This window comes from Octopus bimaculoides, chromosome 2 (assembly GCF_046866305.1).
Source record: "Octopus bimaculoides isolate indiv1 chromosome 2, ASM4686630v1, whole genome shotgun sequence".
NCBI classification, from domain to species: Eukaryota; Metazoa; Mollusca; class Cephalopoda; order Octopoda; family Octopodidae; genus Octopus; species Octopus bimaculoides.
Genome location: NC_142929.1, coordinates 191,114,861 through 191,142,119, shown reverse-complemented (window position 1 = coordinate 191,142,119; position 27,259 = coordinate 191,114,861). Strand labels below are relative to the sequence as shown.

General features: G+C 40.1%; 1 protein-coding gene across 1 annotated transcript in view; it reads left to right on the top strand.

Moving 5' to 3' along the window:
• Positions 1–3,712: 3,712 nt before the first annotated feature.
• The window catches only part of LOC106873701 (regulator of G protein signaling 7), a 225,016-nt gene continuing 201,469 nt past the window's right edge, over positions 3,713–27,259 (top strand). Inside the window, exon 1 of the mRNA XM_089348250.1 lies at positions 3,713–4,793. Within this exon, the coding sequence (XP_089204376.1) occupies positions 4,722–4,793 (72 nt within the window). The 5' untranslated portion in view covers positions 3,713–4,721. The remainder of the gene's footprint in view (positions 4,794–27,259) is intronic.

Below are 27,259 nucleotides of genomic sequence, written 5' to 3'. Positions count from 1 at the left end.
TTACGCAACAAGGGACTACACAATGAATTCCATGAAGTCACAACAGAAGTTGCTGGAAAAAATAGGTGGGATTGGGTAAAGAAAGGAACACTAAAAGAAGAGGCCGAGAGCACTATACTGGCAGCAGAAGACCCAGCTCTGGCTACGAACTGGAGGGTCAACCTTAGGAATGAGCAAGTGTCTCCGCTGTGCCGCATCTGCAATAGAGTGGATGAAACCATTGCCCATATCACAAAAGAATGCCCTAGACTTGCCCCAATCCACTACAATTTGTGGCAACATGATCAGGTAGTGAAAGTGCTACATTGGAAATTGTGTGAAAAGTGAGGGTTAGAAAGAGGCAAGACATGGTATGAGCACAAACCGCAGAGAGTGGCAGAGTCAGACACTAGCAAAATCCTCTGGGATTTCCCAATCCAAACAGTTCAAGTGTTAGAGCATTACGGACCGGACTTAGTGGTGGTGGACAAGGCGCACCACATATGCTATATGGTTGATGATGTGTGTCGCTTTGACCCACGAATAGTCAAGAAAGAAGGCGAAAAGATAGACAGATTGAACTATCCTAAGTACGAAAGCCTGGCTATGGAAAATGAAGAATGTGAAGATAGTGCCATTTATTGTTGGGTCCTTGGGAACAATATCAGAAAACATCAAGAGGAATATAAAGGAAACTGGAATAGAGTTACAAAAGGTTTGCCTCCTTGGCACGACCAGAATAACCAGGAAAGTATTAGATAGCTGAAAAGAACGGATAGCATGGTACCATAGGCTGCAGGTAGTAAGCCCGTTAAGCATGCTAGACTCCACGAGTTCCAACAAAACCTGTGATAAAGAGAAAATAAGAGTAAATAAATATTTTGAATAGCGTCCCCTACTCTCTGTACCTGACTTGCTCCATGTGCTGGCATCTCAGAGGATAGTCACGGCTGGAATGGCCCTAATCATAAGAGTGCTAATTCAAGCGGTCTTGAGTTTAAACAGCAAGAAAAACAATTGACGACATATGTAGTCACTTGCCTTGCTGGAAATAGTAGCCAAATTTCCCCCAAATCACATCCAGTTTGATAAACGAATGCATTGAATGACACAGCTCAATATATAATAGCATAGAAAACCAACGTGGTAGCCATGCCAAGAGTGTCGTCGACTGTGGGTCGACTCAGTAAGGGTTTGAAAAAAATAATACAAACACCACATCTCCGTTAAGGCCCGGGAGCTGTTCTCTCTAAAACTACCATATTGTTGTGGTCGTTTAGCCCCAGGTCATCTTTGGTCGAGCAGGTCCTATGATCAAAAATTAGCCATTCGTGACGCCCCCCACTCCCTATTTTTTTCTTTTTCTAGTGTGCACAGTTGCCAGGAGCACATAGTCTAATGTAAGTTTTGGGGTGTGATTTGAGGGAGATCTGGCTGCTATTTTTAACAGGTCGACCGAGTGAAAGGGTAAAAAGAAAGGGCGGAGACAAGGAGGGGAGAGGTAGATATATAGATAGATAGGGCTAGAGGGGGAAAAGGATGAAAGAGAAAGACAACAGAAGGCATAGTGAGAGAGAGAGAGGGAGGGAGGAAGGGTATGAGAGAGAAATTGGGGAAAGAGAGAAAGAAAAGAAGGCTAAGATAGAGAGAAAAGGGGAAGTGGGAGGGAAAGAGAGAAAGCAAGAGAGAGTGAAAGTATAATACCGGTTGTTTATATGAGGGGTGGGAAGAGGAAGAGATGAAGGGAATATAAGGAGTGGTTGGGAGGAAATGGGAAAGAGCAGAGAAGAGTGGGTGGATTGTGGGAGGAGAAGGCCGAGGAGAAGAAACAACGGAGCGACGTTACGTGTTGTAGCTTTTTACGTCACAAGCTGCCTGCCTTCCCCTCCCCCCTCTCTATGTCCTTTTGTCTCTCTTTTACCCATTCTGTCATTTTTCTCACATATTCATACATTAATAGACATCCAGAATCACACACGCACACACACAGAGGTATACACAGTGCTACATGCATGTATACAAAATAAATACATGCATATACACATGTTCATACGTATGCATGTTGTTATGCTACTTGTCTATCAATCAATCAATCTATCTCTGTGTCTGTCTATCTATCTATCTATCTATCTATCTATCTATCTATCTACCTCGCTATCTATCTACCTCGCTATCTATCTATCTATCTATCTATCTATCTATCTATCTATCTATCTATGTATCCACATATTTATCTATCTATCTATCTAGCTAGCTATCCATCTATCTGTCAGCCTATCTATCTATCTTTATATCTATATATACAAATATATATTAATGTTTATTTGTGTTCAGTTACAATAAAAAAAAAAGTTTTACATTAACCTGATGCCTTACTCTACACTTTTGTGGAGTACAAATTTATTCACATACAAGATCATTGATTGTGACTTCGAAGTTTCGACCACCTAAGCCATACAGAGGCAGTCCGACGATGGGTTAGCTGGCCGAATCTTCAAAGTCCATGTGATTAGTATTCTTGTTTAAGACTATAATATATATATATATATATACACATATCTATGTATGTATATATATACTCACACATACATATACATATAATCTCATATCTCCCCCCATTGCACCGTTGCTTTTTAATCTCTCCATCTTACAAATTGCTACAACAATTACCACGATGTCCATTACCATCGCAGCTATTTCTCCCATTCATACCATACCACTGAAACCACTACAGCACCCCCCCCCCACCCCACCCCCCACAGTAACCACCACCACCTTCACCACTTCCACCGCCGCCACCGCTATTACCCTCCTCACCACCGTTTCCATCACTCTCACTACTACTACAAAACCAACACAACTACACAATTCACAATTGTCAACAATCCCCTCCACCGCATCCACTACTGTAAGTAAACCACCACCACCACTACTGTAAGTAAACCACCACCACCACCACAGCTCCACCACCGCTACCATCTCCACCACCACCACCACCACTTCCAAACCTTCCTTCTGTCTCCCCGTCCCCCTCATTATTTTAATAACTAAACCCTGTCACCCTTCATTAAGCATCACCATCGTCATCCAAAGCAGCAATGTTATTGCCAACATCACCATCATCAGCAGCGGTGTCTCCACCACCACCACCACCATCGCCTTGCACCATTTACAGTAAAACGTCTCTATACACACACACTATGGTATATATAAACACGCGCATATAGAGACACACTCCCACATATATATATATACACACGCACACTCCCACTTTCACATTCATATACATATACACATACATATATATATATATATAAATATACACACGTTCAAAGACACACACACACACATGACCAACCACTATTAACAGCACGTTACCGCTACCACCACCACTGTCACTCCCTGTGTACCGCTCCCACCACCACCACCACCATCACCACCACCACCACTATTACACTCCTCCTCCCAAACTTAACCCCCTATCACGTCCCACCGCCACCGCCACTATCCTACTAACGCCGCTCCTATAACCACCACCACCACCACCACCGCCGCGGCACTGTTCCGCAACAGCAGTAATAACAATAACAAAGTACAACAGCAGCAGCAGCAGCAGCACTAATAGTAGTCGTAGGAGGAGGAAGGGGAGGAAGAGGTGTGGTTAGAGAACGAGAAAGAAGGAGGAAAGAGAGTGAGAGTGGAGGGGGGTGGTGCGCCTCAGTTGAAAAAGACCGCCACTTGCATTAGAAACACGAGAGAGAAAGTGAGTGCTTTGTCGGCCGCCGTCTCTTTAAGGACCAGTGGCGGAGGCGACAACGGTAGCACCACTGCACCACACGTTCATATTGCTATACTAGCACCGATTCTGCTGTTAGCCCCTACCACTCTACTCTGTTAGATACTACAAACTCGGCTCTTCTCTTAATAATACTATATATATATATATAGATATATATGCTAAACTAAGATCGTGCGATAAACAAGTACCTCACTTTTGTATTACCACAAAGACGCATCGCACTACACCCAGCACCAGCATCTTAACCACAACACTGCTTCTATCATTTAACCCCCTACCTCGTACCCTTGCCAGCCGCACACCCTTCTCTTTCTATTCCTCTTTCTCTCGTCTTCTTTTTTCTTACCATCTCTTACACACACACACACACACACACACACACACACACACATACACAACTGCCTATCGCTTGTATCTATCGCTGAAATCAATCAATCGATTAATCTATCATTCTCTCTTTACTTCACCCTCTCTCTGACTTATCTTTCTTTTCGTCTATATCTAGTTTTCTCTCTCTCTCTCTACCGTTCAAACTATCTTTCTATCTATAAGTTTGTTTATCTCTCTCTTTCCGTCTATTTGTCTATCTATCTATTTGCCTTTATTTTTCTGTCTACATCTGTCTATCCATCTATCTAGCTATCGATTGCTCTGTATCGTCTCTCTCTCTCTCTCTCTATCTATCTATTGAAAGAAAGAAGATAAAGGCTAACCTCCACTACAGCTGGTTTAATTTCACTCTCACCCTCCCCATCTCCCTTTCATTTTCCTTAATACTTCTTACGCTTTCTTTCCCACACCCACTCCCTTCCTCACTATTTCTTCTTTACTCCTACCACCACCACCACCACACCTCTCTCTCTCTACATACACACACACACACACACACACACACTCGGCGCCCTGACACCAAACTCTCAAAGACATTTTTTGTTTTTCCATTATGACCATAACTTCGTTTACCATGGATTTTCACCAAGAGAACAAAAAACACAGACGGATGGTTTTCCACAAAGTAAGCACAAATTCATTTATTTCCATCTTTCTCCTTTTCAGATTTGAACGCACGGACTCTTAACTTCCAAAATATTATTTTTATTTATTTTATTTTATTTTTTTTTGCAATTAAAAATAAACAACGATTATAATTAAGGTGAAAATAAGGTGACAGAACTTGGAATTTATATTTGATATATAAAATTTATATTTAGGTTAAAATGATATAAATGTTTAATTACAACATATTAATTTAATTAAATGAAAAATATTTATAATTCTAATTTTTAATCGTTGAAGAAACATGCTTTCTGGAATTAAAATAAAAAAATTAAAGACTATTTTCTGGGGGATAAACTTTTGCTTGGCTAATTAAAAGTTTGTGCTTGTGTATATGTGTACATATATATATGTATATACACATACACAGATATATATATATATATATATATATATATATATATATATGATACTACGAAATGTTTTTACGACGCGGCCGAAAGACAGAAAATAAATTTTTCGTATAGAAATCGGTAAATAGTGAAAATAATATTTTAAAAAATATCGAAATGATAATATTTTCATTTAAAAACTTGGATTTTGCTGGTCTGTGCGTGTGTGCAGGAAGATGTTCCCTTTGGGTTTTGTGAAGTGAACTTGTATAGTGCATGTGTGTACACAGGCATATAAACATACACAAATACTCGTGTGTGTATATATATATATATATATATATATATATATACCTATTTACACACGTATAAATAGATGTGTGAATGTGTGTATATATATGTATATATGAGTATGTGTACATAGATGTATATGAGTATGTGTGTGTATATATAAATATATATTTGTATGTATGTGCATATGCATGTCTGTGTATATAAATGTATGTATGTATGTGTGTATATATATGTGTATGTATGTGTGTGTATGTGTATATGTATATATATATGTATGTGTATATGTATGTATATATACGTGTTTGTATGTATATATACGTGTTTGTATGTATATGTACGTGTTTGTATGTATATGTATGTATATATACGTGTTTGTATGTATATGTATGTATATATACGTGTTTGTATGTATATGTATGTATATATACGTGTTTGTATGTATATGTATGTATATATACGTGTTTGTATGTATATGTATGTATATATACGTGTTTGTATGTATGTGTATATATATGTATGTATGTACATATGTGAATGTATATGTGAAGTCTTCGGTTGTTCTCGGTATACTCAACCGCCAGTCCGGTCTCGTTTCTCTCTAATACTTAACACTAGGCAGCTGTGATATCGATCCATTAGGAAAGGCATACAGGCCACCGTTCTCTCTTATAATAAAAATAATAATAATAACGCGATATCTGGTATCCATGTTGAGAGGAAACGGCAAATGGTGATGCGATTTGGGAACACATCGAGAGCATACAGACACACACACATATAGACATACAGATACACATATAGACATACGCATACACACACGTCTTTGATCTTTTACTTGTTTCAGTCATTAAATTGCGGCCATGCTGGGGCACTGCCTTGAAGAATTTTTAGCCAAATGAATCGATCCCAGTATTTGTTATTATTATTATTTATTATTTTTTTTTGGGGGGGGGGGGGTAAAGCCTGGTATTATTCTATCGAGTTCGTTTTGCCGAACCGCTAAGTTACGGGGATGTAAACACACCATTAGTTGTCGAGCGGTGGTGGTGGGGTGGGGACAAGCACACACGCCCGACTGGCTTCTTTCAGTTTCCGTCTACCAAATCCACTCACAAGGCTTTGGTGGGCCCGAAGTGCCACGCAGTGGGACTGAACCCGGAACCATGTGGTTGGGAAGCAAGCTACTTACCACACAGCTATACATACAGCCGACGTTTCCAACAATAATTCCCTAACTCTTCATATCATTACCAATATTACTAGCATAAACAATACTACTACTACTACTGCTGCTGCAAACAAACAAACGGCATCAAATATTGACAACCACACCACTCCTAACACCACCACCACCACCAAATGTCAGACCACTGAAACCTCTGCTAGAAATAACAGCTAAAATCTCCCTCAAACCACACCTTTCGTCCTGGAAGGGAACACATTTGATAATGTCACTAAAAGACTAGATAGTCTGGGTTGGTCAGCTCGATCGAGTCTGACCTGGCTTATACTAGAGCGTTGCAACCGTGACCATCCCTTCTCGTTTTTCCAGATGCAATTGTATCTAGGACTACATTATTGTATGTGTCACTAAGACGCAGTGCATCTGAAACTACATTATGTAATGATCACTGTGTATCTAGGACTACATTGTCTAATGTGTTCTTCCTTCTTTTTTTAGTCACTAGTGTGTGTTGACAAAGATATGTTAAGCCTGAACAAAACAAACCAGATGGAATGGTCACATTTGGAATCCTGTGCTCCTCTCTTCTGTTATAATTATGTCCATAACTAGGTAGCTGTATTGTAGGACTGATGTATCAACCCTTGATTAATAACTGGTACTGTATTTAACAACAGTGAAATGCTGAAAGGAAGAAGCTTTACCTTGCCAGGATTTGAACTCAAGATGGTAAAGACTAACCACCACCACCACCACCACCGTTATTGATTCTCCCTGGGTTTCTGACCACTGCCTCTTCAACTACTACAACCAACACTACTCCCTCTGTCACTACTACCACAACCACAGCCACTGCTACTCATACCACAACAATTACTACTACCACAACTGCAACCAATACTACTACTACTACTACTTCTATCATCATCACCACCACTACAGCCAATATTGTCACGACCACCACAGCCAATACCACTTCTACTTCTACCACAACTGCAGCCAAGACTATTATCCCCACCACCACCACCACCACCATCAACCACTGTGTTCTGCTTAGTAGCAGTTCATTTTGGCTCTCTACGTTCTGAGTTCAAATTCTGTTGAGGTTGACTTTGCCCTTCGTCCTTTCAGGGTTAATAAAATAATTACTAGTTGTGTACTGGGGTCGATGTAATCAACTTAATCTCTACCCCCAGATTTCAGGCCTTGTGCCTTTAGTGGAGAGGATCGTTATTATTATTATTATCATCATCAGGGTGGTGACCTGGCAGAAGCGTTAGCATGCAGGGTGAAATACTTAGCGGTATTTTATCTGCCACTATGTTATGAGTTCAAATTCCGCCAGTCAACTTTGCCTTTCATCCTTGCAGGGTTGATAAATTAAGTACCAGTTGCATACTGGGTCGATCTAATTGGTTGGCCCCCCTCCCCCTTATGCCTAAAGTAGAAAGGATTATTATTATTATTATTCAGGTGGTGAGCTGGCGGAATCATTACCACATCAGACAAAATGCTTCTTGGCATGTCTTATGGTTCTTTGCATTGTGAGTTCAATTCCACTGTGGTCAAACCTGTTGGGTCAATAAAATGAAATACCAGTCATGTACTAGGGTCAGTGTAACCAAATAACCCCCTACCCCCAAATTTCAGGCCTTGTGTCTATAATAGAAAGGATTATTATTGTTGTTGTTGTTGTTGTTAAGGCTGCGTTCTGACAGAAATGTTAGCATGCCGGGCGAAATGCTTGGAGGTATTTCATCTGTCTTTACATTCTGAGTTCAAATTCTGCTGAGGTCGACTTTAGCTTTCATTCTTTCGGAGTCGATAAATTAAGTACCAGTTGCATACTGGAGTTGATCTAATTGACTGGCCCCCCCCCCCCAAAAAAAAATTTGGGGCCTTGTGCCTAGAGTAGGAAAGATTGTTGCTGTTGTGTGAGAGAGCAAGGCATGTCATAAAGTGATGCGGGCATGGAAATATATGAAGCCCAATATACCCATCATGTCACCTGTCCGATAAGGCTCCACCAGGCACATGCATCACAACTATATGGTGACCTCATATCAAGATAAACAGCACATGACCTTGCAGGTGGGGCCCAGTTACGCTACTCAACTTGAAGAAAATTCTATCTCCCTCAAAAGATTCCTTAATGATTTTTTAAGGGTAATGAATGGAACATCCATGTTTCATCATCATCATCATCGTTTAACGTCTGTTTTCCATGCTGGCATGGGTTGGACGGTTCAGCTGGGGTCTGAGAAGCCAGGAGGCTGCACCAGGCCCCAATCTGATCTGGCAGTGTTTCTACAGCTGGATGCCCTTCCTAACACCAACCACTCCAAGAGTGTAGTGGGTGCTTTTTACGTGCCACCGGCATAGAGGCCAGTGGAGCTGGCATCAACCATAATTGGATAGTGCGCTTTTTATGTGTCACCAGCATGGAAACCAGTCAAAGCAACACTGGCATCGACCATGTTCAGATGGTGCTTTTTACACGCTACTGGCATGGGGCTCACAACTACAATTCCAGAGGTGAATTATTCAAACCCTAAAGAATTCCTTTCAACACTTGACTATGATGCTCTCCAATTACTTCTGCTCAGGATCAGAGATGCACATATCGTCAGCTCCTAAGGGACATGCTCAACTGGTTAAGGTCAAACGACTGACAAGCGGATCTTTTACACCAAGACAAAACATGTATATGATAACACTTCCAATCAGTTAAGTTTAGAAGCCATCAGAGCTTGGTATTGCCTCAATACCAGGCAGTGACTCTCAATAATAACAATAATAATAAAAAATTATATAATGAGTTTATTATTTACATTATTTACATTAGATGGATATTTGTCCTCATCTTGTTTGTTGTTAACACAACGTTTCAGCTGATATACCCTCCAGCCTTCATCAGGTGTCTTGGGGAAATTTAGAACCTGGGTTCTTATTTCTAAGGTATTTTTTATGTTATTATTATTATTATTCATGTCACTGCTTGGAATCGAACTCGGAATCTTGGGGTTAGTAGCGCGGGCTACTAACCCCAAGATTCCGAGTTCGATTCCAGGCAGTGACCTGAATAATAATAATAATAGTAATAATAACATTGATAAATACCTTAGGAATGAGAACCCAGGTTCAAAATTTCCCCAAGACACCTGATGAAGGCTGGAGAGTATATCAGCCGAAACGTTGTGTTAACAACAAACAAGATGAGAACAAATATCTGTCAAATGTAAATAATGTATATAATTCCTTGTCTCTTAAATATAGAACTGTAATGAGTTTATTGTACACAGTGCTCAGGTGTGCTACAACTCGTCAAAGAAAAGGTGATGCTTATAAAGCTTATACCTCTCAAGTGATCACCCATTTAATTGCTAAGGTTCAATATTGTTTGATTTCGGTGTTCAGACAAGGATGGATGCATTCAATGCGAGAATGGGTTGAGAGATTGGAGAGAAAGCACTTTCAACAGTTTCCAATCATTGTGAATAACATTTTCAAATATTCTCAATTATTTCGAAAAAAAAGAAGTATTAAATAGAATCAACTAAACCTAACATTATAGGAGTGGCTGTGTGGTAAGAAGCTTGTTTCCTAACCACATAGTTCCAGGTTCAGCTCCACTGTGTGGCACCTTGGGCAAGTGTTTTCTACTATAGCCACAGACTGAACAAAGCCTTGATGACGGAAACTGAAAGAAGCCTGTCATATGTATGTATGTATGCTTGCATGTATGTGTATGTAGGTATATGTGTATATATATACATGTTTGTATGTGTGTCTTTGTGTGTGGGTATGCCCCCCACTACTGATTGACAGCTGGTGTTGGTTTGTTTACTTCACCATCATTAGCAGTTCAGCAAAAGAAATCAATAAAATTACTAGGCCACAGTCTAATGACTGAAACAAGTAAAAAAGATATCAAACCATTTTGAAAGGTTTTTTTTTTTCTCCTGGTGAGGGCAGAAGTGTGGGTGTGTGGTTAAGCAGTTTGTTTCATGACCCTGTGGTTTCAGGTTCAGTCCCCCTGTAGAAGACACTTGTCAGTGAATTTTGTTGATGGAAACTGTGCAGAAGCCTGTCATGTGTGTGTTTTTATTTGTCTCTCACAAGTTATAAACTGGTGTTGGTTTGTTTCTGTTGATTTGTTTTGGCAAAAAAAAGGCAGACTGAATTGATAGCAGACTCAAGGGGTTTAGTCAATCAAGACGGCCCCTTTACTTATGTACAGGGGCCAACTTGATTGACAGAACCCTAGTGAAAGGACTCAGGCTAGGAAAGATTAAGGAATTGTCTGTAAACTGCTGATCATGTTTGTGTGTGTGTGTGCATATCTATCTAGCTGTATATATATGTATGTATATATATATTCTTTTATTTGTTTCAGTCATTTGACTGTGGCCATGCTGGAGCACCACCTTTTTAGTCGAAGAAATCGACCCCAGGACTTATTCTTTGCAAACCTGGTACTTATTCTATTGGCAGTCCTTTTGCCATACTGCTAAGTTACGGAGATGTAGACACACCAGCATCAGTTGTCAAGCGATGGTGGAGACATACATACATACATACATGACGGGCTTCTTTCAGTTTCCTTCTACCAAATCCACTCACAAGGCTTTGGTCGGCCCGAGACTATAGTAGAAGACACTTATCCAAGGTGGCATGACTGAACCCGGAACCATGTGGTTGGTAAGCAAGCTACTTTCCACACAGCCACTCCTGCACCTTATATATATAATGTCTTCAGCATATTGTGCATAAACTCATTATAAAATCTATTGTATTAAATTTATGAGACACATGCAATAAGCATTGACTGCAGTTTTCCTAAACCAACTAATGCTGTGTTGTATTGATTGAAGTCTAATGCAATGAAAATTAGTTTAAACGATTACGTAGCAGTCACATCACTTCGTTTGTTGTACAGAAAGCACAGGCTTTGTAACACAAAGACTGGCTTTTTTTAATATTTTTTATTTTTTAAATATTAAACCAATTCAATTATGCAATATACTTAGGTCTACATGTCAAACACTTAATTTACACACACACACACACACATGTATGTATATGCATATCTGTACATCATCATCATCATCATCATTGTTTAACGTCCATTTTCCATGCTGGCATGGGTTGGACGGTTTGACTGAGGTCTGGAGAGCCAGTGGCTGCACCAGACTCCAATCTGATCTGGCAGAGTTTCTACAGATGGATGCCCTTCCCAATGCCAACCACTCTGAAAGTGTAGCGGGTGGTTTGTATGTCCCACTGGCACAGGAGCTAGTCAGGTGGGCCTGCCAATGATCATGTTCGGACAGTGCCTTTTACGTGCCACTGGCACAGGAGCCAGTCAAGCGAGAGTACATATGTGTACGTGTGTGTATGTATGTGTATGTCTTTTATCTTTTTCTTGTTTCAGTCATTAGACACAAGCCATGCTGGAGCAACTTTAAAGAATTTTTAGGTTGAATTAATTGACCCCAGTGCTTATTGTTATTTTTTTTTAAGCCATGTGCTCATTCTATCAGTCTCTTTTGCCAAACTGCTAAGTTACAAGGATGTAAACATACCAACACTGCTTGTCAGATGATGGTAGGTAACAAACACACACACACACAGGCGGCGAGCTGGCAGAAACATTAGCACGCCGGGTGAAATGCTTAGCGGTATTTCGTCTGCCGCTACGTTCTGAGTTCAAATTCTGCCGAGGTCGACTTTGCCTTTCATCCTTTCGGGGTCAATTAAATAAGTACCAGTTACGCACTGGGGTCGGTATAATCGACTTAATCCGTTTGTCTGTCCTTGTTTGTCCCTTCTGTGTGTAACCCCTTGTGGGTAGTAAAGAAATAACACATACACACATGATAGGCTTCTTTCAGTTTCCACATCCACTGACAAAGCTTTGGTGAGCCTAGGCTTATAGTAGAAGGCACTTGCCCAAGGTACCATGCAATGGAACTGAACCTAGAACAATGTGTTTGGGAAGCAAACTTCTTACCACACAGCCATGCCTACACATGTATATATATATATATATATATGTGTGTGTGTGTATATATCATCATCATCATCATCATCGTTGTTTACCGTTCGTTTTCCATGCTGGCATGGGCTGGACAGTTTGATCTGGCAAAGTTTCTGCAGCTGGATGCCCTTCCTAATGCCAACCAATCCAAGAGTGTAGTGGGTGCTTTTTATGTGCCACCAGTATGGGAGTCAGTCAGGGGTCCCTGGCATCGATCATGTTCAGATGGTGCTTTTTACTTACAACCTGTTGGTATATATACAGTTCGTATGTGGAGGTATGTGGCTTAGTGGCTAAGGGTGTTGGACTCATGATCAGAAGATATTGGTTTCAATCCTTCAACTGGGTGATGCATCGTGTTCCTGACCAAAACTACATCATTTTACATTGCTCCATTCCAGTCCTGTCCAGTCCAGCTGATAACACTGAGTAATCCTACAAGTGATTGGCATCCATTCCCGGGGTGTACGTATGCGCCTTGGAAACTAGGAAACCAACCTGATGAGTCTGAGTGACTCTGGAAGAATCTTTTTCCTTTCTTTTTTATGGTTTTTATAATAAACTTACTGAATAACAGCAAACTCAGTGATCAGGGATGTCACGATTATGGATTTTCTGCTGTTTTTGGAGTTTTTTTTAAATGCATTTTATTATGTAAAATGGTGACAGGCATGGCTGTGTGGTAAAGAAGCTGACTCTGCAACCACATGGTTTTGGGTTCAGTCCCACTGTGCAGCACCTTGGAGCAAATGTCGTCTACCAAAGCTCCAGGCCAATCAATGGTTTATGAGTGACTTTGATTGATGGAAACTTTGGAAGTCCATCGTGTGTCTGTATGACAGACATGTCTATGTTTGGCCCCTGCCATGTCTATGTTTGGCCCCTGTGTCTATGTTTGGCCCCTGCCACCACTTGGCAACTAGTGTTGGTTTCTTTACGTCACCATAACTTAACAGTTTGACAAACGACACCGACAGAACAAGTACTAGATAAAAAATAAAAAAACTAAGTACCGGGGTCAATATGTTTGACTTTACCCCCCAAGGTGGTGCCCCAGCATGGCCACAGTCCAATGACTGAAACAAGTAAAAGTAATGGTTTCAGTTTTTGGTACAAGGCCTGCAATTTTAGAAGAAGGGGTAGGTCAATTACATCAATGATCAATGCCCAACTAAGCATTTTTTTTTTTTTGCTCAATGCGTTAATGACTTTTGACTGTTCACGAATAAAAAGTGAACTGTGTTGCGTACTGGGGTCGATCTAATTGACTGGCCCCCACCCAAAAAAAATAGGGGCTTTGTGCCTAGAGTAGAAAAAAGAAAAAGTAAGTGAACTTTGTCAGAATAGCATCAGCAAGTGCTTTTAAGCTTTTAAGCTTTACCGTCAGTTTTCAAAAAATGCTGTTAGTTTCGACCTTTTCTTTTCTGGATGCAGTTATTTTGAACATTTGTTATCTGGAACCCCACCCCCCAATACTCTATGTAAGTGTATTAATGTTTGTGCAACTGTACACTTATGTTGGTGACACCACATTGTCAGTGTGTGTGGTGTGTGTGTCATTGTTCAGTTTATTTCAAGATTTCTTGCCAATAGAGAAAAAACGGTTTCTAACCTAGATCCAAGATTCCTTCATTGGAATTTCAACATCAAGAACAGGGTATTTTTGTTTGTGTATGTGTGTAGATTTGTATGTTTTGTTTTATGTATGTATTCTCATGCATATAGCTACATATCTAGACATGCTCATATATACTTAAATGATAAACTTCTGGGAGGTTGTATGTATGTATATATGTGTGTGTGTGTGTAATTGTACGCATGTGTATTTGTCGGTAATAATGGACAAAATGCTGCTAGGAATTTTGTCCGGCGTGCTAACGATTCTACCAGCTCACCACTTTAATAATAATAATAATAATAATAATCCTTTCTACTATAGGGACAGTTGATTAGATCAACCCCAGTATACAACTGGTACTTAATTTATCGACCCTGAAAGAATGAAAGGCAAAGTCGACTTCAGTGGAACTTGAACTCAGAACACGAAGGCGGATGAAATACCGCTAAGCATTTCACCCGGCTGGTGTGCTAACGATTCTACCAGTGCTTTAACGATTCTGTCAGCTTACCGCCTCGGTAATAATAATACTCAATCCTTGCTGAAAAGAAGTTCCTCATCAGACATGACAGACTAGGGCAGTACAGCCCCTGCAATGCTTGTAAATATTACAAAATTAAATCTCATGATAAGTGAAACAGGCACCATCCAGAGGATGTAGTAGATGGCGAGTGTGTCACCATCCTTTGGAACTTCTCAATACAAAGAGACAGAAAAATTGACTCCAATTGACCAGACATTGTGATCAAGGACTACAGCAGTGGAACTTGTCTCTTAATAGATATGTCTGCCCCCACAAGATCAAAATGTCTCAAGAAAGGAATACGAAAAGATCTGCAAATTGAAAGCACAAAAATGTGGAAGCTTAATACAGTTCTATATTTAAGAGATGAGGAATTATGTACATTATTTACGCTATTTACATTTGACGGATATTTGTCCTCATCTTGTTTGTTCTTAAGACGTTTTGGCTGATATATCCCCCCCCCCCAGCCTTCATCGGGTGTCTTGAGGAAATTTTGAACCTGGGTTCTCATTCCTAAGGTATTTTTCAATGTTATTATTATTATTATTATTCAGGTCACTGCCTGGAATCGAATGGGCATATGACGTAGTGGTTAAGAACACGGACTACTAACCCCAAGATTCCGAGTTTGATTCCAGGCAGTGACCTGAATAATAATAATAATAACATTGAAAAATACCTTAGGAATGAGAACCCAGGTTCTAAATTTCCCCAAGACACCTGATGAAGGCTGGAGGGTATATCAGCCGAAACGTTGTCTTAACAACAAACAAGATGAGGACAAATATCCGTCAAATATAAATAATGTGGAAGCTTAAAAGAAGGGAGCTGAGAAGTATATTAAGCAACTCTGTGGTAACTCCAATTCAATATGAACTACAAAAGATAACTCCAATCTCTATGGTTACAGCCCATATACTACGGAAAGCACTCTGCATCTAAAATGGAATACATGTGGTGCTCTTGTTACTCTTGGCCTCCGGAGGATGCCCAGTACTAAGGCAGCTGAAATAAAGTTATAATGAAAGGAAACCATAAATGATAATAATAATAATAATAATAATTTTGGCACAAGCCCAGTGGAGCGGATAAGTCGATTATATCGACCCCCAGTACTCAGTTGGTACTTTTTATCGACCTCGAAAGGCTGAAAGGCAAATTTGAACCCAGAACTTCAAGACCAATGAAATACTGTTAATCACGGTGCTAGCTCAGCACTTGTGTGTCTGTGTAAGAGTGCTTGTGTGTACTTGTGTGTGTGAGTACTTGTGGATGTATGTGTGTATTTGTATGTGTAACACTCCTCGCTGCGACCTTCGTCGCCAACACCGAACGACAGCAGCAGCAATTATTTCCTGTTAATGATTAGACGCTTTGTGAAACTTTCAAGTGAGAGGCGTCGTTGGATTGTCTTTGTCACTAACATTATCAATAACAACACACAACAGTAACAGCAATTGTTGTTGCTGTGGTCGCGGACTTGCTAAAAACAACAGCCAAATCTCTCCCAACACCTCACCTTATGTCTTAAAGGTTTCATTAGATTATACACAGGCTGGGTGCGTCATTGGCCATAGGTCAGCTCAATCAGAATTGACCTGGAGATAATAAGTTTACGTTAAACTGAAGGATTACCCAACACATTCAGAAGGGTACGAATTTATTATTCTTTAACAATAATAATATTGACAGTAACTTCGAAGTTTCGGCCAGTTAAAATCCGATGATGACTTAACTAATCGAAATTTGGAAGTCACTGCCAGTGCTGTTCTTGTTAAAGAATAATACGCATTGTTCTCTTAATATCTGATGAGATGGGTTCGTCCTTTGGGTCCACGAAACGTTAAGCCACAGAGAACTGAGTTAGACTTAGGAAATGATGATAATAGTTACATTGTGTGTGTGTGAAAAGTTGGGTTGCAATCCAGACCACATTATTAAATAAACCAAATAGTTTATTATGCTATTATGTGAGCGAGCAGCGTATACCATCAAAGTGGTGCTGGTGAACAGGTATATGAAACCGAATAAACCCATTTTAACTACCCGTCTGATAAAGGTACACCAGGTACATGCATCACAATCACATGTACCCGACATGGTGACCTCATATCAAAATAAACAGTGCGTGATCTTACAAGTGAGGCCCAGTTAGAATTTTCTTCAGGTCGAATAGCCCATTTCGCTCAAAAGGTCCCTGAATGAGGATTGTTTAAGGATGATAAACGAAACGCCCTAGTTTCTAGAGGTGAATTATTCATCTCCACCCCCCACCCCCCAAAAAATTGCTGCCATTGTGGCAAAATTTGAAATTATTATTATTATTATAATTATATGAAAGCGGCGAGCTGGCAGAATCGTTAGCACGCCGGGCGAAATGTCTAGCGGTATTTCGTCAGCCGTTATGCTCTGAGTTCAAATTCCGCCGAGGTCGACTTTGCCTTTCATCCTTTCGGGGTCGATTAAATAAGTATTAGTTACGCACTGGGGTCGATGTAATCGGCTTAATCCCCTCCCCCAAACTGCCCTTGTGGCAACAATTTGAAACCATTGTAATTATTATTGAGGCAGCGAGCTGGCAGAATTGTTAGCACACCGGGCAAAATGCTAAGCGGCACTTTGTCTTAAGGTTCTGAGTTCAAATTCTGCCGGAATTGACTTTGCCTTTCATCCTTTCGGAGTCGATAAAACAAGTACCAGTTGAGTACTGGGGATCGATGTAATCAACTTAACCCCTCTCCTGAAATTTCAGGTCTTGTGCCGAGAGTAGAAAGAATTATTATTATTAAAACCTAGCTCGATCGAAGTTCGGTTAAATGAACCCGATAAGCTAGGTTTCTGCAAGGAGCCTACGAATCTTAAAGTCACCCGGGGCCAAATCAAATAGTTTTAAATAACTCCTACATGTGTTGAGAACCTCTTCCATTTGTACAGCCACCGTTGTGTGTGTGTGTATGCATGTATATACGTGATTGTGTGACAAGTTTGTCGTATATGCGACAACAGCATTATTGATAAACTAAATTGTCAACAACTTCATAGCTACGAGACAATATTACACAACAGTAGAGCTGTCCTGTTTACTTAAAACATTCGACAAATTATTTAAGTTTCAATATCCGGTTCTGTCCCACACACTTCGTACTTCGTCTTCAAAACAACAAACATTCAAAACTCAAACGTCGAGTTTTATTTCGTTTGCTCCACACCCACACAAGCACTTTTTGTGTTTTTTAAAATTATTATTTTGCTGTCCCACGCAGTTTCAGATATTCTAATTGGTTTTGTACCTTTTATCCTGTTAAAAGTGTTTGTTTATCAATTTTAATCATATTCGACTTGTCTCTCATGAGACACTTTAGTAAAAATTCTAAAGAGTCTCACTGTCCAATATTTGATAAAGGTTCAGCTTACAAATAAAATATGTCGTAGTGAATTAGTTCAAATCAATGGAGGCGTGCAATGGAGAAGGCGTAAACGGTTTTACATGTCTGTAGGATTAATGGACGAAAATGTTCACCATCGTTACCATCATCTTAACGTTCGTTTTTCTATTCTTGTTTGGGTCGGATAGAGTTTGAGGCAGATTTTTCTATGGCCGGATGTCCTTCCTGCCGCATGGCCAGACATGTTTTTGCAGAATATTGGAGATGAAAAACACTACCTGTATAACGGTGACGCTCACCTATCATACCAAAACACGGACACACTCACCCACAAATGCATGCATACGTACATACAGACATACATACGTACATAGACACACACACGTACACACATACGTACATAGACACACGCATACGTACATAGACACACACACACGTACACACACACGTACATACATACGTACATACATACATACATACATACATATACGATGAGCTTCTTTCAGTTTCCGTCTAGCAAATCCACTCACAAGATTTTGGTTGGCTGAGGGCTATTGTTGATAACACTTGTCCAAGGTGCCACGCAGTGGGACTGAACCCGGAACCATGTGGTTGGGAAATAAACCTTTAGTCCTACAGTCGTACCTGCGCCTCTTTTATTATATAATGAAAATATTTCCCCAATATATTGTGTCAGGTCATATATTGGGCCAGTGGTTAAGGTGTTTCACTCGTGATCCTATGATCATGGTTTCGATTCTCGGATCGTGCAGTGTGTTGTGTTTTTGAGCAAAACACTTATTTTACATTGTTTCAGTCGACTGAGCAGTAAATAAATAACCTTGTGTGTTTGTGTTTACTCGTTGACAACCAGTACTGGTTTATTTACATCCCTGTAACTTAGCGTTTCGGTAAAAGACACTGATTAAATAAGTACCGGATTTGAAAGAAAGTACTGGGACTGGTTTGGTTTGTTCGGCTAAATCCTTCAAAGCGATGCCTCACCATGGTAACAGTTGAATGGCTGAAACGAGTATAAAAAAAATAGGGAAAGATGAAGAAACATGCTCTAAGAATTCCGCCCAACCATTCTCCATTATGTGAAGCGACGTCGGCCAATATGGGATTTGAAGCCCGATGGATGAATCCTAGTATTCTAATGTCTTTCTATTGGCGACCATCCTTCTCTTTTACTCCACGATCGTCGTCATCATCATCATCATCATCGTCATCATCACCAATCCCTGAGCATTACTGCTCCGACTTCTATAACTCACAGGTCCTCTCTCCATGGTGTACATAAATTGCCGAGATTACAACCGTGCTCTCTGGATGGGACGCCAATCCATTGCGGGGTTACTCACTTTTGGCAGCCGAGTGGACTGAGTGAACATGAGCTGAGGTGTTTTGCTCAAAATCACAACGCACCCCACCCCTACCGGTCTGGGAATCGAGGTTTTGCGATTGTGAGTGCCGCAGCCTAAGTGCCAGGCCAGGCCACGTCCAGGGCGGAGGACGGTTTAAACTTTGCTCTGCAAACTAACAGAAAACATATTTTCTATCTTTCACATGCTTCAGTCATTAGATTGCAGCCATGCTGGAGCACCCGCTGGAAGGATTTAGTCGAAACAAACCGACTTCAGTACTTCGCCTGATACTTAGTCTAATGGTTTTCTTTTGCCGAACTGTTAAGTGATGGGACTTAAACAAACCGACACTGGTTGTCAAGCGGTGGGGGGGGGGGGCAAACATAGACACATACACGATGGGCTTCTTTCATTTTCCGTCAGCCAGCTCCACTCATAAGGCTTTGGTCGGCTCGAGATGCCAAGGTGCCACGTAGTGGAACTGAACTCAAGACCACGTAGTTGGGAAGCAAGCTTCTCAACCACACAGCTACGAATAACAGTTCCGGAATAGGGTTACCACATTAAACCATTAAACTGCACCACCACTAAATAGGTATACAGCGGAGACAATGCTTGTGTGTACACAACTCTGTCACGTGATTTTTAGAGGCCCCCTGCGACTTTTTGTTTCGAGGCCCCATCCCTTCAATCAAAATTCATAACCTTCGCACCTTTTATTCATAGCTATATTTTACTTTAGTCTATCTGAAGTTCAATATTTCCCTTTATCCTAAAGAACATTTTTAAAAGTACAAGTTAAATTTATTTAGGTCTCTTACAAATTTCAATAATTAAAACTTCCAGAAATGAATACAAGAGCATTTTTATAATCCTGGCAACTTTCAAAGACAAACACGAGGCATTTATTGCTTCGCGAAATCATCGATCAGTTCAGAATAATCAAGCTAAGAGCTAAGTTCATGTTCAATAGATATCATAGACAATCCACAAAGTCTGTTACACGTCCATGGTACAATGTAATATTTCTACAAGAATTTTTGAAGGTACCATGTATTACCATTTTATTTCTTTAAATTTTCAGTTAACATAGTTTAATTCTTGTTCCACATCTTAACCAAAGTAAATAGATGACTCATCTACGTATTTGGAGGTTGCAGGAGCTTAGCGACAGCCCTGTGTGCAATGGAGACAAAATATCTTTTCTGTTATATTGGTTTCAGTCATTACACTGCAGCCATGCTGGGGCACCGCCTTGAAGCATGTTTAGTCGAACGAATCTTTCTCTTTAAGACTTGTACGTTTTCAGAAGTGGCACCACAGAAACCATGCACACACACACACACACACACACACAGCGGGCTTCTTTCATTCACAAGGTGTTTTTTTGTTCACCTGAAACTATAGTAAAACACCCTTGCCCAAGATGCCATGCAGTGGGACTGAACCCGGAACCTTGTGGTTGGGAAGCAAACTTCGTACCACACAGCCACGCCTGTCTACTGAGAGGCGAAGGAAGGCGTTTAGTTTCACAAGATTTTTATTCCTGGTGTTATTGTATTGATACATCAGATATTGATTTGGCATTATTTTAATTATTGATTTCTCCCAATGTAAACATAAATATTGATTGAATATTGAATTCAGGCTTAGCTGTTGTTTGTTTAACAATTTAGTTAATTTTTTTATATTCCCACCAGCATTTCCCAGTCAATAATCGGTAAACTATTTAATAGGTAATTAAAAAATTAAATCTGGATGTATGTGCATACGTATATATATATATATATATATATAGATCGTGGCACTCTGTTGCTTACGAGACGAGGGTTCCGGTTGATCCGATCAACGGAACAGCCTGCTCGTGAAATTAACGTGCAAGTGGCTGAGCACTCCACAGACACGTGTGCCCTTAACGTAGTTCTTGGGGGAGATTCAGCGTGACAAGGCTGGTCCCTTTGAATTACAGGTACAGCAGAAACAGGAAGAAAGAGTGAGAGAAAGTTGTGGTGAAAGAATACAGCATGGTTTGCCACCCCACCCCCTGCTGGAGCTTTGGATGTTTTCGTTCAATAAACACCCACAACACCCCATCTGTGTACGAGTGTAATATGTACGTATGTATATACGTGCGCACACATATATATCAAAATAATATAATAAACGAAATTGGGACGTATTCCATCTCAATCATAGATGTTTTAATTAATTTGTTTTAACTAAACAGTTTGAAACCTCGAATACTGGTAGAATTTCTCACATAGAACACAGTTTGCTCTGAACATTTTTGAGAAAATTTCGTATTTTAGAAGTTATTTCGTGTTGTCGTATTTGGGTAATTTCAACCAATCAACGACGTGTATTTGGTTGAAGACAGCTATTGCTGTTTACGATAGTAATCGAGGAGGAACAACTTCCGGGTCATCTCTGCTAAATGTCACTACTTTGTTCGAAGAATCAACACCAAGAAGGAAGAAATATTATTTACATATATTTATTCGTTTGCCCCACATCAGTGTTTTTTATCCACACATAAAGTGCGCCGGTGTTTAAAAGACCTACAGAGCAACGAGTCCGCAGCTAGCTTTTTTCTTGTTGACGAATATGTAGTTTCAAAATGATTTATTTTACAACTATCAGTTGTTTTGTTATTGTCATGATTTTATCTTACTATAAGCAACAACAGATACATTTCATTAATATAGAAGTCTTTATTAGATACAAAATAACATAATCAAAGCATGAAGGTAAAACAAAACAAATAGTGGCTTATACACTGGAAAATATGGTAATTGTAGTGACAGTGACAAGTTTGCTTGCTGGTTGCTAGTTGATGGTGTAGAAGGGAGGGAAAGAGTAAGGAATGCATGGTGCTGACTATAAAGGAAGAAAAGATAAAGGCGGCATCGTCTTCGCTCGCCATACGGCTAGAACAGAGTGGTGACATTTAGTAGAGATGACTCGGAAGTTGTTCCTCTTCGATTACTATTGCAAACAGCAGTAGCTTTCTTCAACCGAATGCACGTCATTGATTGGTTGAAATTACCCAAATACGACTTTAACACAAAATATCTTCTAAAATACCAAATTTTCTCAAAAACATTCAGAGTTAACTGTGTTCTACATGAGAAATTCTACCAGTTATTCGAAGTTTTAAACTGTTTAGTTAAAAAAGATTAATTAAAAGATCTGTTATCGAGATGGAATAGATCCGGAAATTGTTGTATATAGTGCTCAGGTGCACTAGAACTGAAAGAAAACAAAAGGGGCCATCAGGTGTACCGTTGGCAGATTTCAGGAAACATGGAAATTTTGAAGGATGTAGTGTCTCGACAGCTAAAGACTGATACGGGTAGTTTTTCATGCTTCAGCAATTCTGAACATGAAAAAATGTTTCCGAAAGTCATGGGTGCTGTGTTGTTTTTTTAATTTTATGAGCATGTCGGCGAGTGTTTGTCATGGAATTCAAAAAAGTGCCCAATGTTTTTGGAAAGATGGTGGATAATCTTGTGGATGTCTACCAAGTGACTTGCTAGACGTCTGAGCTTCAATGGTATCCATGCCCAGAGAAACAAGACGTCCAGAGTGTGGTAGATGCCTGACGGCAGGTATTCGTTTTGTTGCACATTTCTGAACAGCTTCCAGGAGATTTATATGCTGAGCAAGATAGGGGTTCCAGATTGTTGATGCAAATTCCAAGTGTGGACGTACCATTGTCGTATACAGTTTTAAATGGGTAGCTGGAGAACGGACGACAAAGGTCTTACTGAGTGATGCTAGGACACCGTCAGCCTTCTTGACAATCTTAGAAATGTGGTTTGTCCAATCGTTGTTTACAGTAATGCCCAGATCACGTCCGCTAGAAGACTGCAATAAAAATAATTATTCATTAATCTGATGGCATAGTCTATACTTTTGTAGAGTACAAATTTATTATTCTTAAACAAAACAATGGCTTAACTAGCCAAAACTTCGAAGTCACTGTCAATAATATTCTTGTTCAAGAATTTTAGAATTATATATATATTTGAAGCATTGGATAATAGCTTGCACTAGCCGCATAATACTTCTCTCTCTCTGACGCACGCACGCACGCACGCACACACACACACACACTCACACTGTAAGAAGTGAAATATTTTAGCCGGAAACTAGGACAGAAGTGGTTCATGTTTAGTGTTGAAATTCCACCGTATTTCTTGGCTGACGACAAGCCTTTAGTGAAGGATAAAAAGCAGAGCAAACACAACAAACAATAGACTCATTGAAAACAAACAGAAAACACTACAAAAAAAAGTGAGAAGCAATGAAGGAGTGTGCGTTGGTGGTAGGGGCGAGAGGAGAAGAGAGAGTGGGAGAAATAATAATAGGAAGTAAATGAGAGAGACAGAGAGCGGTGGGGGTGAGAAAACGTGTGAAAAATATTAAGAAATTTGAGCAATCTGGTTGAAGCTGTGGTGGCAAATATTTCGTAATTATCACCAATAATGCGATCTGTGTACACGTAATTTCGTTATAAGCACATATAGGCGCATGCGAGGCTGTGTGGTAAGAAGTTTGCTTCGCAACCACATGGTTCCGAGTTCAGTCCCACTATATGGCACCTTGGGGACTGTGTCTTCTACTATGGCCTTGGGATGACCAAAGCCTTGTGAGTGGATTTGGTAGATGGAAACTGAAAGAAGCCCGTCACGCACGCACACACACACATACATACATACATACATACATATATTTACTTACAGGGTGTTCAGAAAGTCTCCCGCAGTAAGTATTTTTTATTGCAAAATAAATATTTATCAGATGGTATAAAGACTACAAAAGAATGTATCAGATGGCGATCTTTACCAAAGATCTCCCTTTTCCGTAACACCCGCACGATCTTCACTACAGTGTTAGGGTTAGGGTTTTAGCTATTATACATGGCTCTGATTAAGGTAGTGCGCTGGACGAAATGCTTAGCGGTATTTCGTCTGCCGTTACGTTCTGAGTTCAAATTCCGCCGAGATTGACATTGGCTTTCATCCTTTCGGGGTCGATAAATTAAGTACCAGTTACGCACTGGGGGCGATGTAATCGACTGGTCCCCTCCCCCAAAATTTCAGGCCTTGTGCCTATAATAGAAAGGGTTATACATGGCTCTGATTTATCAATTTTTTTGTCTTCCGCTATTAACCCTGTTGACCTAAACATTGTCTTCTATATAGGTACGGACTGACCAACATCTTGTGAATTATGTCACCGAGCTGGCCAAAGATTTCACTCTTATTGATCACAGGCTGACCACAGCCTTAACTCGAGTTGATCAATGTTGATCGGATTTCCCGTTTGCTCAGGGCTAAACAAATTCCTTTCTTCTACTTTAGCCTCGGACTGAACAAAGCCCTGTCTTTTACTCTGACCTCGGGCTAAACAATACCTTTTCTTTTTACATCATTCCATGCTGCCAAAAGCGTTATCTTTAACTGCAGACAGACGAAAAATTTGTCTTCTGCCAGACATGGGCCCCCAAAAATATTAGTTGTCTGTTCGTCCCCCATCCCGGCCTACTAAAACCCTTTCATCTGCTGGCCTTAATTCTCCTCTAAACCTGGGTTAAATAATTTTTTTTATATATTTTTTTAATATATAACCACATATTTGCCAAAGTCTTGTCTCTGCTATATCCTCAGGCTGACCAAAGACCTGTCTCTTATGAAACCTGGCTTGACAATAATCTTGTCTTCTACTCTAGCCTAGTGATGAAGAAATCATGGCACTTCTACTTTAGTGCCACACTGACCAAAGCAATTTCACAATAGACAGTTTAATGTTTCTCTCGTTTTCTCCAACCTTCTCTTCCTCTGTACTTTTCTCTGTCTCTCAACCTCGCACTCTCTCTCTCTCTCTCTCTCTCTCTCTCTCTCTCTCTCTCTCTCTCCTTCTCTATCCCTTTCTCTCTGTTGCAGTATGTGCGCTTCTGTCTGTTGGTCTGAAGAGAGAGAGAGTGTTTATGTCAATCGTGTTCAGTTAATAAATTGTAATGTCTCCCTCCCTCTCTCTCTCTCTCTCTCTCTCTCTCTCTCTCCCACTCTTTCTATCTGTATTCGTCTCTCCCTCTCTCTCTCTCCCTCACCATAAAGTACTCTCCCCAAAACATACTGCATATCCAGTCAGCCGTGTCAAACAGATACAAACAACTGTCCCCAATCGTTCCATTCTGATATTTAGTCATTGCATCTATTACAGCGAGAACCAACGAATCGGTGGACAATATTACTTCGGTTCTTAACCTTTCGCGAATGAATATCGGACATCTTGAAAAGAAACGCCTGAAAATTTTTTTCTTTTAAGATTCAATGAGAAAATTTGGTTAGATACCATAAAACATCTCGTGAGAGATTTGTGTAAATATGGATTATTACATTTGAATGTGGTTAAATAATGGTGCTTCTGAAACTTTTTAGCAATTACCATCCTCTTTCTTTCATTAACACACTTTTTTTTTCAATGCCTCGTGTTACGATTCAACGCATCGCCAACATAATGTCAGGGATAATTAATTTAGTTCCGAGTTCTAATTTGACGTTAGTGACCGCCTAAAACATTATCCCACTATAAACAAACTCTAAACACATAAGTAATATAGCTTTGTGTGTGTGTGTGTGTGTGTTTATAGAGAGAGAAGGGGGATTTTATATAGTATATAACACCACTACAAGCATTGGCGGTATATACAGGTTGTCGTCGACTTACGACCACAATTGGTTCCGACTGACTGGTCGTAAGTCGGCCTATAGACCTACTTAGCTTTGTTTTACATTTTCACATTCTTAAGAAGGCAGCGAGCTGGCAGAAACGTTAGCACACCGGGCGAAATGCTTAGCGGTATTTTGTCTGTCTTTACGTTCTGAGTTCAAATTCTGCCGAGGTCGACTTTGCCTTTTATCCTTTCGGGTTCAATAAATTAAGTACCAGTTGCGCACTGGGGTCAATCTAATCGACTGGCCCCATCCCACAAAATTTCGGGCCTTGTGCCTAGAGCTGAAAAGATTTTTATATTCTTAAAGAATATTCTCGGGTAAAAGTCACACACAGCATTCTGTATTATTCTACAACAATGTTATTTGTTCATAGAAAAATGCCAAAGCATGCAAATATATGAAATACACAATGTAGTGTAACAAATACGAGGTTGCCTCGATGTCTCCGCGACAGGATATTCATCCAACACATGGGATAACCACACCTACAGTAAACGTTTGTTAGCTGACGTCATCTGTTGACGGATTAAGAAATTAACCCCATTACATTTCAACTGGCCTATTTATTATTGCTGCCGGGAGCTGGCGCGCCAATCGTCGTAAAGTCGATCGGTGGTAAGTCGGATAGGTCGTAAGTCGACGACGACCTGTTATCGGTTTTGGGCTAACATTCAGTTTAAGGGTTTAAACCAGTGTTTCCCAACGTGGGGCGTGGGAAAATTGGAGTGAGGCATGCGTTAGCGTGGGTTGTGAAAATGTTTACAAGTGACTTGAGTGCATACTTGTCGACCTAAGCCTTTCTTTGAATTTCGAAATGAATAAAAAAAAAAATAAAGAAACATCGCCATGCAATATTTATACTTAAAGCATGGGAATCGATGTAGATTCGACCAATCAGCATACCGAGTGAGGTATCTGCATTTGTTAGGCATTTGT